The sequence below is a fragment of the Anas platyrhynchos genome, chromosome 3 (assembly GCF_047663525.1).
Source record: "Anas platyrhynchos isolate ZD024472 breed Pekin duck chromosome 3, IASCAAS_PekinDuck_T2T, whole genome shotgun sequence".
Taxonomy (NCBI): Eukaryota; Metazoa; Chordata; class Aves; order Anseriformes; family Anatidae; genus Anas; species Anas platyrhynchos.
The window spans coordinates 30,209,970-30,223,749 of record NC_092589.1 but is presented as its reverse complement, the minus strand read 5'-3'; the positions used below and the strand labels follow the sequence as shown (position 1 = coordinate 30,223,749).

The following is a 13,780-nucleotide window of genomic DNA, read 5'->3' as shown; positions in this document are numbered from 1 at the left end:
AAGCATAGTGAGAAAATGTCGAGTATTTTTTTTTTTTTAGCTATTCCATTTTCTTCCTTGTGATACAGAAAAAATATTCATGTTGCCTCTAACTTTTCTGACTGGTTTTTACTTTTAATTTCCAGAAGTTCTCACATATCAATAATGAAAATGGTTTTAAAGAGTCATCACTTTTGTTAATTACTGCTATAGTCATTATACTGACCTATAACAGTTTATCTGTGTAATATAACATTAACTCATCTATTGAGGGGTGAAGAAGTGAGTAAGACCAGTAACTGATCACTAAAGCTGTTCTGTGTGTGAGCCGCTTTCACAGGAAAACGTGCATGGCATGCAAGGAGAGAGGTCTCTCCTTTCTCCAAAATAAGCCCCTGTAGAATAGGACAAGGCATGTGCTCAGAGTTGGTCCTGTAACTCACGCTATCCCCCCTAGATGTGCCAGTACTTCTTGCAAGGACTGTCTTGGTTGTTTTGTGTTACACAGATTTTGTTGCCTCTGGATAAACCGGATAAAGTTTTTTGTTGTTTGTTTTTAAATGACTGGTTTATGTTGGTAAAGTTATATTCTAAGTTATAATATTGTGAAACTGTTGCTAAGTTAAATTGATGGAATTATCAATATCTACTTCAAGGTACAACTACTTTGCCATCAGTAGTTCATCTCTGTACGTGTCAGGCTGGGTTTTTGTTCCAGCAAGTAAAAACATGATGCTCAGGGACTTGCTATATTTTTAGCTTGCTATTTTGTCCCTTTGTTTTGCTGGGAGAAGCACAGGATGTTAATGGATTATCACAGGGACACGACTGGAGAATTTACCATTTGTTGGTTTCAAATTTAAAAGTATGTTTCAAGAACTGCCATTTTTCCTGTTGACGTGGAAGACTTTGTTATATGTCTGTTGTTATACATCTGGACGTTGCAACACTACTGCCCAGAACAGGTAAAGAGGGATCTGGGGGTTGTGGTTGATAGCAAGCTGAATATGAACCAGCAGCATTCCCTGGCAGCCAGGAAACCATACCCTGGGGTGCATCAAGCACAGCATTGCTAGTTGGTCAAGGGAAGGGGTTGTCCACCTCTACTCTGCACTGGTGCAGCCTCACCTCGAGTACTGTGTGCAGTTCTGGGCACCACAGTACAAAAAAGACATGAAACTGTTGGAGAGTGTCCAGAGAAGGGCTACAGAGATGGTGAAGGGCCTAGAGGGGAAGACATATGAGGAGCGGCTGAGGTCGCTTGGCCTGTTCAGCCTGGAAAAGAGGAGGCTGAGGGGGGACCTTGTGCACATTGTCCCTTGTCCTCCTGCTGCACACCACTGTGAAGAGCCTGGCTGTGTCACCCAGATGCCTTCCCCGTAGGTACAGGGGGGCTGCTTTTAGGCACCCCCAAAGCCTTCCCTGAGCCCAGCTTTCCCAGACTCTCTCCATAGGGCAAGTGCTTCAGTCTCGACCACTTTGGCAGCCCCCACTGAGCTCTCTCCAGTTTGTTCATGTCTCTCTTCTACTGGGGAACCAAAACCAGATGCAGTCCCTCTATCACTTGTTATTCCATTTGTGTACAGGCCAGTTGAATTTGAGGCTAAACAACATTATTTCGACTATGTTTCATAAACGAGGCTTGACTTCATGTACAAATGTTGTTGTTCCTCTGCCATTCAAAATGTTCTGGTTTGCAATAGAAATTGTTTCATGCTTCTTAACAATTAAGTTGTTATTTATAAACCCCACCACCACAGCTTACACAATGTTTCTGACAGTTCCACCATTACAGCCGGGTGGCGGAGATGCTGTAGCAACCCCAAATAATGCTGCAGATTTTGGCAGTGCCTAGATTTTTCCCCTGTTGGTCATATTTCAGGGATTCTGGGAAAACTATGATCCCATTTTCTGTTTTGTAACTTTATGAAATTTACAGCTTTCATGATAAAATAAACTAGTCTTTCTGCTAAAATACCATTCCATAAAAATGAACAATAATAGGCTAGAGCAGGCCAGAAAACTTTAACTTTTGAGTTAGCTTCTTCGGTGAGTTTATAGTTTCATTTTGAAAAGACATGTTTAAAAACAGTATTAATATCTTAAATAAACTTACAGGAATTGCTTTGTTTGTGTTACTTACAACTACCTAAATTTAAAAAAAAAACAAACAAACAAAAACAAAGCAATACACTACTCTCTATCCCCCTGGTGTTCTCCAGAAAAAAGCAAAATCATGATTTAATGGAAGTTTTATTGTTTGCAGTGATTAAAAACACACAAACAAAAACTTAGCAAACCTGTTTTTTCACTGACTGGCAGCGTGCTTGGATACCCATGATTTGAGATGGTTGGGAAAGTTTTCGAAGTCATAAACAAATGTCAAAACTCTCTTTACCTATTTTTGCAAAATTAATTAAAAAAAATATAATAACAATAATCCTTCTTAGTTTTCAAACAACTCAGCCATGTCCAAACCTGCATCTTGTAATCTGGCTTCATTTTTTCTTCTCAAAAAAGCAATTGATCAAAATAGAGATGGTAGTTGCCTCTTGTTTAAGCTATGGCTGCTGCTTCTGACAAATGCAAGCTTTGCAGAAAGAAACTTCACTCTTTTTGTATAAATAGTGAAGAGATGCAAAGGTAGGTGTCACCAGCATTTCCTCTGGCTTTTTTTTTTTTTTTTTTTTTCAGTTGTAGTTAAGTTATCTCCTTTGAAATCATGAAGTTACTTACAGAACAGAAAGCTCTGAAGAAATGGAAATCTTGAAGAATGTTTTTCAGTCTCTTTAGGAGGATAGAGGCTTTTATCTGTTGAGGCTTCAATCACAACACCTAAACACAAACCTTACAACAGCAACCAGTTGAGTACAAGTAACGTTTTTTCTAGATGGAAGCAATACAGTTTCCAGCACGAGCCTTTAGATTATTCCATGTCTGTTTATGCTGAGAGTGTATTTTCATTATTAGGTAGATATTGTAAGTGGATTGGTTAATCCTGAAATTCTGACAGTATTCATTTTCTGGTGTGTCTGAAATGTTCTGAATTTTGTGAAGCATTAAGTATAAGTTATTTTTATATTTTTAGTAAGTTTTTTTTATAAGTTATTAGTTATTAAATTATTTTTATGTTATTTTTAGTTTTTTAATATCCCCACTTTATTTATGGAGGGTACATTGGAAGTAGTATTAGGACATAAATCTGTTACTTGGATCTTATTGTTGCAAATACTGCCTTTCACAGAAGAAAAAAAAAACAACATTCAAATTTGCTTTTGCTGTAATTTTAATAATGGAAGAAGAAAACTAAAATTTGCTTAAAAAAAAAGGTGTCAAGAGTGGAAGAGGTAACGCTGAATGAAAGAAACCTAGGTCACGTTTGTGATACAAGTAAAGAAATTCAGCATAGTAAATGAGTGTGCCACCAGCTAATATTAAGAGTTTTGTAAGCAACATTTTACATCTGTAGTCCTGATTCCTGTAGCTATGAAAGTATGAATTGATATTTTCCTTCAGATGCTGAGGTGATAAAATTAGAATTTCATTTAATTTAAGAGCATAGAAAACTCTAGACAGTAGAACTATATTAAACAAGGAAAAAGCTGCAAAGTACCGATATATTCAAAGAAAGGAGGCACTGAATGACAACTGGTTTGTTCCTGTCTTCAAAAGTTGCTGCAACTGTACAAATCAGAAGTATATCTTTACAGAGAGGAGTTTTATGTTCTGTTACACTTTTTCTAAGGAAATAAATATTTATAAAATACTCTCAAGCAACTCATGCATAAGAACACCTAGACATGATGTAATTTTTTTATTAAATTTGGGGAGTATTAACAGGAGCAGAATCATTGGGTGCTTTTTTTTTTTTTTTTTCTTTCCTCTGCTTCTTAGACATTAACAAACATTGTGGTTTGTGGCCATCTAGTGGTGAATCCCTTTAAAATACACAAACATTGTGGAGGATTTTAATAAACCAGGCCTCTAGCTTTACTGTGCAAAACTGAATTGCAAAACCGTTTTTTTGGGGGGAAAAAAATAATTCTGTAGCTCTTTCTCTTTTGTACTAGTCCTTTTTTTTTTTTTTTTTTTTTTTTTTGTAGGGGCATAACACATGTGAAAGTCATTTCCACTTTTTAAAATTAAGCTGATATTATAGCTTCTTTCTAGCAGCCAGTTTTAATGTAAATTTTATAAATGGTAGGTGTATTTCCAAGGTACAAAATATTCTGTTAAATATCTTTGAAATATACGTAAATTCTGAAAGCAATTGATACTCCTTAATGACTCAATAAATGTGACAGAAAGTATACTGGCTGGTTGTCCTGCTTAACTCCCTCTCACTACTTTATCTTGTTAATAGCTCAAACATACCTAATGTTTTTTAGTATTTTTCTCTATAACCTATGGTTTTGAATGTCATGGGAAAATTATTTCTCACAAACTATAAGCAGGGATATCATGGATAAATATAACGGATGCTATAAACATCAATCAGAAACAACAAAGTAGATGACACATACCAAGGCACATCTGAATGAGATTCTTCTACATTGTGAGATCTGGTGAACTTCTGATGTATGCTAAGTTCCTGAGAAGTGAAAAATTGCAATCTTGTTTGTATTAAAGAAATAATTTAATGAGCGTATTAGTGGTAAATATAAGCTAAGCATTTACATTTCTTGTTTTCACTAGATAATAACAGAATTCTGAAAATGTGGTGGGTTTAGTTTTTGATTTTTTTCCTTGACTGGGAAATGGATTTATGATGATTTTTGTATTAATTTTGGTTTCACTGTTTGTTTCTTTCACCAGTGTCATTTTTTCATATGTGACCATTCCAGATAGCAGATCCTTGAATTGTCAGTGTTGACATAAATTTCTGTTCTTTTTTAAATTGCAGTAGCTATTTTTTCTATTTAATCTGTAGATTTCATCAAGATGTCAGATAAACATAATACAACAAAAAGTACTTGAACTCACTATCCAGCATGCCACCATCCATCCATTAACATTGAACATTGTATCAGGATGGTATTGGGTTAATGTGTGTAATGGTTTGTTTCATTTTCAGGTATTTGGAGTGGATGACAGCCAGGATTATAATAGGCCTGTTATCAACGAGAACCAGAAAGATTTAGTAAAAGATTGGGCTATAAATTCTGCTACAGTAGTGCTGGAAGAAAAAAGACCACTGAGTACAACTGGATTTCTTGACACAGAGGTAGAATTTAACTTTTGATGGTCTTCTTTTTTCTTCCGATGAGAGAGCACTAATAATTGAAAAATAAGTGTTAAAGAGCAAACAAAACCTTGCCTGGAAAATATTAGCTCAGGTCTCTACGTTCTTTATTTTTCTTAGTCCTTTATTGCATTATTGAAATCTCTATGTCAAAGAGAGGCAAGTAAAATTGGGAAAAGTTTAAACTTTGCTACTTTTCCATATGCACTAATACCAGTGTATGGGAAATGTAGCAAGAATTTTGTTGCAATATTGCTTTTGCAACACACATTTGCACAGTATATGTTTCTTGTAGTTTATACAGTGGAACTGAGGAAAAGCTGGTTATGTTTTATAGCCCAAAGCAAGTAACTATATTAAAATTCAGAAATAAGGTATATGCATTTAATGTGTGATACAAAGCCAGCTAGGGAAAAAAAAATACATCTCAGGTTATTTTTTTAACGAAGCCAGAGGTTTTTAAATTCAGGGTTTCTTTTCTCAAGTGAGATGCCACTCATGAGAAATCACTTATGTTAGTTGCCTCAGAAGCAGTATAATTAAATCAGTTGATAAAAGATTAGGCAAAGGAAAATGTCTGTTCTTTGTATATGACTCAAAATATGCACATGAGCTAGATGTTAATCATATTGCATATTGAAATCCTGGGAGACATTCTGATATCATGGTGATGGATAAAAGATAGCTAAAAATGTGTTAGAAATAGAACAGGCTCAGACTGGAGCAGAATTAAATCTGATAACGAAGCACATCACATTTATTCTGCTTGCCATGGCAAATTGATGCTGAAATACCATCTTGTAAATTAACAAACTTTATAAATAAGCAATTTTTCTGGAAGACATCAAAAGCTTAAAGTACGACGGTCTGCCTGCCATGCAAATGTATTGGTTTTGGTATGTAGAAGACTGCTTTTCATAGAAAAATTGTACATTGTCATTTTTGTATTTGGGCTACTGTGCAGCCCTGATACACTAAATAAGTCAGTGTATCTAGATTAGTGTCTTCAAGTCATTTTTGTAAGGTTACTGTACCTTGCTTCTTTGAATGAATCTGTAAGTGCAATTTTACCCTTTTTCATGCCTTTTGCAGCATTCAGCTCTTTTGTGCCTTGTGAGTTTTCAAGATTATCAAAAGTACTGATTTGTTTCCATTTCTGTATTTTTTCCTATTTATAACAGCAGAAGAATATATGATTTATTTTATGACCATGATTGAGCTTTCCAGGTATCATACTTCACAAATAACAGGTTGATTTGAGAAGACCGGGACTTCTGCAATCATAGGACAGGTTTAAGAACCCTTCTGGCAATGGCATATGAACACTCCCTTTGAATTAAGTTGAAATTACAAAAATGGTCCCTTTTTATTACTATGGATGCTTTGCTGAATACATAAGCTTTCTTCATGTAATGGGAAAGGAGTGGGTTATCTTGGCGTAGTCATAATTTATAGGATTATTGTGAGGCATAGCAGGGGAAAAATGGTAATTGCTCTGTAAGTAAAGGAGATGAAACAACATGGATATAGCATGAATTAATGTAGAAAGAGATGAGGGTAAATGAAGGTTGGTAAAAAGCTTACTAGAGAAACTTAAAAATAGAAGTAAGTTAATACATATGTGGAAGTAAAAGAGAAGCTAGTTCAGAAAAAGAGGTGTGTTTCATAATTTTGTAGTAGGGAAATAGTAATGAGGATAACTATTGGTTCAACTGGAGAGAAGGTTGTAATATTTAAACTTTTATTTTATTTTATTTTTTTTAACCAAAACAGATTATTTGTTTTATTATTAGGAAAGGGAGAGGCAGGTGTGTTTGATTTGCAAAGTACATGAGCATCGTATTCTTGTTATATGTGAGCTTTTTCACTTGTGCTTTTTGGAATTCTTACTGTGTTAGTGAGCTGCAGATCCTAAGTGAATAAGCCTTATTGAAGATTTTGCCTAAATAATCAGGTAACCTTGGGGTAGCTCAGTGTTCCAGGCTGTGGGGAGGTCTTGTTGCATCTGCCTATGACAGTTGCACCTATAGATGATTTAGAAGAATGAGATGTAATCAGAACATGTTTGACATAGAAGAAGGGGTTAAAAGTTAAAGAGTGTTTAGTTCTGGAAGATGAAAAAGATGGCTTGGGAAATTATGAGGATTTATAAAATAATTTTGGGGTTGAAAGATTATCCTGAGTTTAAATATATTCACTTTAGAAGGCACATTGTAAATAACTTGCTTTGAAGGGAATACAATTTGCTTTACTTATAAAGAAATTCTCCCTTTTTCCTTTGATATGACAAGCTTTGGTACTTTGAAGGAGTCATGAGACTAGATGAAATGCAGAATAAATGTCTGACACAATTGGATTGAGCTTGCATGCTCTGTTTCTTGCCTTTTCAATGGTTATAAGCATCAAAAAGAAGCATTAACAATACTAAATCCATTTATGTAAAATATTTAATTTTTTTTTCTATATTATGAGCTGCCACTTGCAAACCAAGGTAAGTGTGGTTTAAGAAAAAATATTAAATATGATAGAGAACAAAGAGAATTAGGGTTATGATTTATCCATCAAACTTCCATTTAATTTTCAGTGACTATATGCTAGCCACAGTTCTTAAATCATGTACATGATTTATCAATATCATTTTTGATGTACTCATTAAGGACATACCTCTTTTATTTTTCTGTGTCTGCAGGGTCATCAGTGCCATTGCTGACAATGCTCCTTTTTTTGTTTTGAATGCCTGCTTCATGTCTTTGTCACTGAAGATTAAAGTAAATAATAGTGCTGACATTGTGAATACTGAATAACTTTATTCGTGTAAATACTTGTATTGCTCCTTAGAAGCAGAGAGCGGCACACGTATTTATAGGCTCTATGCCCTTTTGTTGTCTGATCTTATTACACAAATTCCCTATCCTTTCATAGAGAAACCATTGAGTCTGAAGTTTGATGCTTGTTTTTTGTTTGAACTTAGATGCTATGAACTTAGAACGTAGGATGATTGTGTCACCAAGGTCCTATGGCTGTGAAAAGGCAAACATGACTTTTGGATGCACTGGGCAATATATTGCCAGTAGAAATGGGAAGTGTTGTCTCTGATGGGAAGTGGTGGTGAAACTGAAATATTGGCGTGAGATTTGTTACCATTCTTGTTTAAGAGGGGTGAATTCTAAACTACAGAGAGGTGTGCTCAGATGATTAAATGAATGGAGATTTGCTTTACAAGAGCTTGATACCATTTAATTTATTTACTATAGCAAAGCAGTAGCTGACATGGGTATGATGTGGGGTTTGCTCTGTTAGGGAAGTAAATGCAATAGAATAAAAAAAAGAAATATTTGAGATAGATGTCAGTGTTGTTCTGTAAGCAAATGTGGAAACATTGTTATAAATAGAATGAGTACGAAGATCTGAAAGAAAAAAAAAAGATCACTGGTGGAGGAATGTGGTTCAGAAACAGGGAAGGAAAGGGGAGAAGCCAGAAGACTGCTTTCAAAATGGCACTTAAATTCATGAAAGGATGGCATAGTCTGATTCTTACAACATGAAACGATTGGAACGTGTGTCTTAGAAGACTTTGATTCTGTTTGTTGAAATTTATTTAAAGTTACTATTATTGTGCTGTGAAATGCCAAGTATTGGAGAGGCTTTCAGGTGTCATTTGCATGTGCTGTGGCTTTTTTCAGATGTAGAACCCAAAGCTCTGAATCTTCAGGCTGCAAAATTTGTCTACAGAAATCCATGGGTATTTTTTCTGTGGATGTGTTTCTCAAATTCAGTTTGAATATACGATAAACATAAAGGAAAGCAGATGCAATGCAATGTTAAAATGCTGGAGTCTCTTATGTAAGCCTGGCAGTAAGCCTAAAAAACTAGGAAACTCCTGTTTTTATTCAAGAGAAGATTTGGAGGATTGCTTATGGAAAGCCTGCAAGATGCAAACACGTGAAATAGTAGAGGAAAATAAATAAAGGTCACGTTCTGTTATCCTAAAAGTTTTATAAAGCTTTCACATTTGGATATTAATCTGTTTGGAGTTAAGCTTTATTATAGTGTTGCATATTAGATTTAATAAAAACCATTTTGTAACTTTAGTAAAGTACTAAAATCTCCATGCTTAAACTACTGTTAAAAGAAACTTGATAGCTTTGTTGTTTGTGCTTGTATATACAGAGAGTTGATGAAAAACATTGGCATCTACTGCTTTGTAGAAAAGGTTTTTTGGCAGGGTAATTACAATTAATTCACAAAATCTTTATACTTCACTGCAAAGTGGAATTCAGATTGCTGATTATGTGTCAGAAATCGTATCTGTATGGAACTGGTTAGATGGTACACAAAGATTTAGGATTTTCTGTAGCAAAGATAATTGGGACTGCTATCATATTTACTTTAGGCTGCAATTATTTGCTTTATTAAAGATGGATGTTTGCTAGTAGGGACAAGAAAATAGAGTAGACAAATTTTAGACATGAAAGAAAAATGAAGCATCAGCACTGGCAATGGTTTTTGTTGTCAATACATAAATGCTGCACATTTTTGCCTCTTTTTTTTTTTTTTTTTGTAATATGATTCATTCTGGCACTCTTTCCTTACATTGTGTTCAGAAATGCCCATAAATATCAGAAACATTGAATTGCCCTACTTTCCTGTTGTTAAGATTTTTATTTTGTAACATTTTTATTATAAGATTAATTTAGCATGTGGACACAGTAGTTGATGATTTGATCGGTCTGTACATGCTTCATTCATAACATTCTGAAATAGATTCATGATGCTTTTGTTTTCATTAATTAGGGTCATCCATATAATTAAGAGATATTCATGACCATAAATTCAAGTTTTCCTAGACATTTGATGTCTAAGTTACTTTTAATTTGAAAGAACCCTCATACACTAGACGACATTTTTCACCATTCCATTTCTGCTAAATAAATTTTATAAAATATGAAGAGTTGGTTCCTGATCAAAGAGTGGAATCCCAGAGTGGCCAATGAATTAGGCAAAAATCAACATTTTGAATATAAATGCCAAGATCTGAACAGGCAGCAGAGCTCCATCTAAACTTTGCAATAGCACCTGCAAATTTTCTTATGAAGCAAGTTACTCATATTTTCATGTCCTTCTCATCTCTCTTATTGATCTTGAATTGTAATTTCTTGTTTTACTCGTCTATACTTATGTAACTTATGGAGCTGCTATCAGTGACTTTTCTTATTTGCAGAATTTTGTGTTTTGATTCCAATAAGGTTGACCAACTAAACTCTTATGAAGCTTTCAGTAGTGTACAGCCCACACATGTGCACGTGTACATACATATACGTACAGCCATAGTTGTCTGCTGTCTTCTTTTAGGGAAGTAAGCAAGCAAAACTATAGTATATCGAATAAAACAGGAATATTGCATTATATTTAGAAATCTGATTTGGGGAAAAAAAAAGTTTTTTGTACTATAAGGATACAGCATAAGCAGCTGTTTTGCTTTCTGTGTTTCTTTTTTTAAATGGAAAAAAGTTTCAAATGGCTTTCCCTTCAGGATATCAAATCAATTTCCTTTTCAGGTCAGCTACAAAAAAACAAAATAATCAGATAATGATCCAGTAGGAAGATATAAAACTAATCTTTGCTTGTTCTGTCATTTAGGCCAAACAAGTGATCTGATCTTCCTTTACTTTCCATCACAAATTATTTTATTCTTTCAGTCCTTGAGGTAGTCTTTCCCGAAATAAGTAAATACAATATTGTATCTGGACAAAAGTGTCTTTTAAGCTGGTAAAATGTCACTTTCTTATCTTCCCAAAGCACGTTCTTACTTCTTGTGCACACACTTACCATGTTTATCTCCTGCTCTTCTGTTTTGAAGCAGACAAGTGTTCTAATGTATTTCCTATGGGTTCTGATTAAAAGTTCATTGCACTAGGAAATGCTGCTTATTCTGTACTGATTCTGTATCTATATAGAGTCGCTTACATATATGTTGCCATTATAGAACTGATAACTAAAATTTATTGAAGTAAACTCCTTTTTCAACTTCCTCCAAGAAAAGTGTCTAACACTTCTGTTACAGGAAAACCTGTAACGAGAGCATGCTTTTAATCTATAAGTAATTTTTCTTCTGCTTTATCTTCCTTAGGAAGGTTCTCCTGCCCCTGGAAGTAAACGTTGGGTATCACAGTGGGCCAGTTTGGCTGCCAATCACACACGACATGATCATGATGACATCAGATTGGAGTCACCTGTGCCTGCTCCACTAGAAAACGGTACTAAAAGCAGTTCTTGTTGTCATAATATCTGATGAAGAAGCCTCTGAAAGGGGAAAAAAGCAGTTATGTACATAAACAAGTAACTTTCTTACTCTTTGCACATTATCTTCACCTGAAATTCTTCCATGTCTTTGAGAAGAAGCAACAGAAAAACAAGCTCAGTGATTGTGTTTTTGATGTGACAGAAGAGTGTCAAAATTAAACTGAATGTTACTAAAAAAAAAAAAAAAAAAGTGTGTGATATAAAAGAAACTTTCACTTGAATGAGATTTGATTTGGTCTGCATAGTATGTTTCTTTCTTTACATCTTTTTCAGTAATGCCCGAATTCAAAACAGGATTTTAATTTTTAATATTAAACGGTCCAACCTGAAACTCATTATTCAGTTATTAGTTAGCTGAGTAGTAGCAGTGTACTTCCTGATCTTGGAAACATAGAAAACATACTTTATCTCCAGCAATGAACAACTGTCTGTCCTTAGTTAAGCTATTGAAATTTGTGACTTTAAGTAGTATGTTCTTTAAGGTCTGCACTCTTGACTGTGAAGCAGTTGCTTATGTTATTTACCTTCTGTTTTCTTCCTCTCAGTTTCAGCCTAGAAATGGTAATTTAGTGGAATTTTAATACTGGTATTTGCATATCGAGGTAGAATTTAATAAGTCTTGCAAAGTAGTTCCTCAGTTGTCTTCTGCAAATTATGTGAGTTAATGTGGCTCTTTGTTGCAAAATTGACTGGTAACTGCAAAAGGATGTCATCTCAATGAATGTTCCATATTCCAAAAATGATATGCTTCTTAGTGACCAAAAATTAACCAATTATAACTCTACCTGCTGGAGAGAGATTTGTGTTCTGCAACTCCAGCCATCGAAATTTACAACAAAGTTTAAAAAAATTTTAATTAGGGAAAAAGTGTACTTTAAAAGTACAGAGTGTTTTTCTGTGTACACCCTTTGGAAGATACACTGCCATCTACAGAATGTGTCCAATAACCTCTTGTTAGACATTGGTGAGTAGAATAAATTATTTTTTCTATGGTACTAAGCATCTTTTTAGTTAATATTTTTTTCTACAAAGTTACATTCAGAAATATAATATGTGTTCCCTATTTTTTTGTTATAGCTGCTGGCTTTGTTCAGATTTTCAAGAATACGTATGTCTGTTAAATTTCAGAGCAAGTTATATCTTTGACTTTTTAGTTTCTCAGAAGAATGCATTTTCTATTGATTAAAACCAAGCCATTACAGCTTCCAGAGTGGAATCCTGTGATTCTCTCCCTGCTTAGTCTGGAAACCTGGTCTCAGCATTCTGCCCAGCAGTCAGACCTTCTGCAGAACAAACTTAAGCTTGTTACTCAGTTTCCTGGTTTGTTTTTTTTTGTTTTGTTTTGTTTTGTTCCCCACCACAAGCACCCTTCTCCTTGGGTCCTCAAACAAGTGTAAAACTGTAGCAGCAGAGATTTCTCCAAAACATTTATCAATTCTATGTGACATTAACAAATAAACAAATAATTTGGGGATTATTTTTTTTTAGGCAAAAAAACAATTTCACATTCATATTTTTCTGTCCAAATTATACGTTTCTTGGTCAGTACAGATAGCTGACACTGTTTCTCACCTGCTTTACGAGAACTGAACCCTTGTCTGAGCTACTCAATCTTGAATCCTGTAATGACTTTTTTTTCTTTCAAATTTCTTCTATTTGTCTTGGAACATCTTAATTTAGTTGTAACTAATGGATGCATTTCCTAAGTGGTTTTGTCATAGATTTACTTCATTGCCCTCAGATTTTAGATAAAACTAGTAAATGAATTCAGATACTTTCTGTGTTCTTTATCTTATCTGTAAATCTTTTCTGTACTGGAAGAAAAAACCGGCTTCTTCAGAAAAAAGTTAGCTTTCACTTCTGTGTATTATTCTGCCAGAATGAAAGGAAGAGAAAGGAAAATAATTTTAATTCTACAGTTGCATTCATAACTTGAACAGTAAATTATAAAAAAAAAAAAAAAAGTGAAACAGAAATATTATTGGGAATTTCTCCAAAATTAATCTAGTTTTTGCTAGGCTTTTCAAAATCTAGGCTTTTCAATACTGAAAGCTACTCTTCAGTGTTCCTTGAGCGGTGGTTTTGCAGGGATGGCCTGCAACCCCTTGGTGAGACAAGCAGCTGTGGAGCAAGCGAGTAGAAAGGAAAGTCTTACTCGATTCAGGAACTTAGAAATGTGGTGCTGAATCTGTTTAGGGATGTAAAACTGGCTTTCCCATTCCTGTTGTAATAGTGCCCTGATGTAACTGTGATATA

At 34.5% G+C, this 13,780-nt stretch overlaps 1 protein-coding gene across 17 annotated transcripts in view; it reads left to right on the top strand.

Moving 5' to 3' along the window:
- The window catches only part of CEP170 (centrosomal protein 170), a 101,710-nt gene that overhangs the window by 60,137 nt on the left and 27,793 nt on the right, over nt 1-13,780 (top strand). For 12 of the 17 annotated variants that reach the window (XM_072035620.1, XM_027453832.3, XM_038177266.2 and 9 more), the window contains 2 exons: nt 5,054-5,203; nt 11,352-11,478. In XM_072035620.1, the coding sequence (XP_071891721.1) occupies nt 5,054-5,203; nt 11,352-11,478 (277 nt within the window). The remainder of the gene's footprint in view (nt 1-5,053; nt 5,204-11,351; nt 11,479-13,780) is intronic. The other 5 variants (XM_072035629.1, XM_072035631.1, XM_072035630.1 and 2 more) reach the window with 1 other exon arrangement.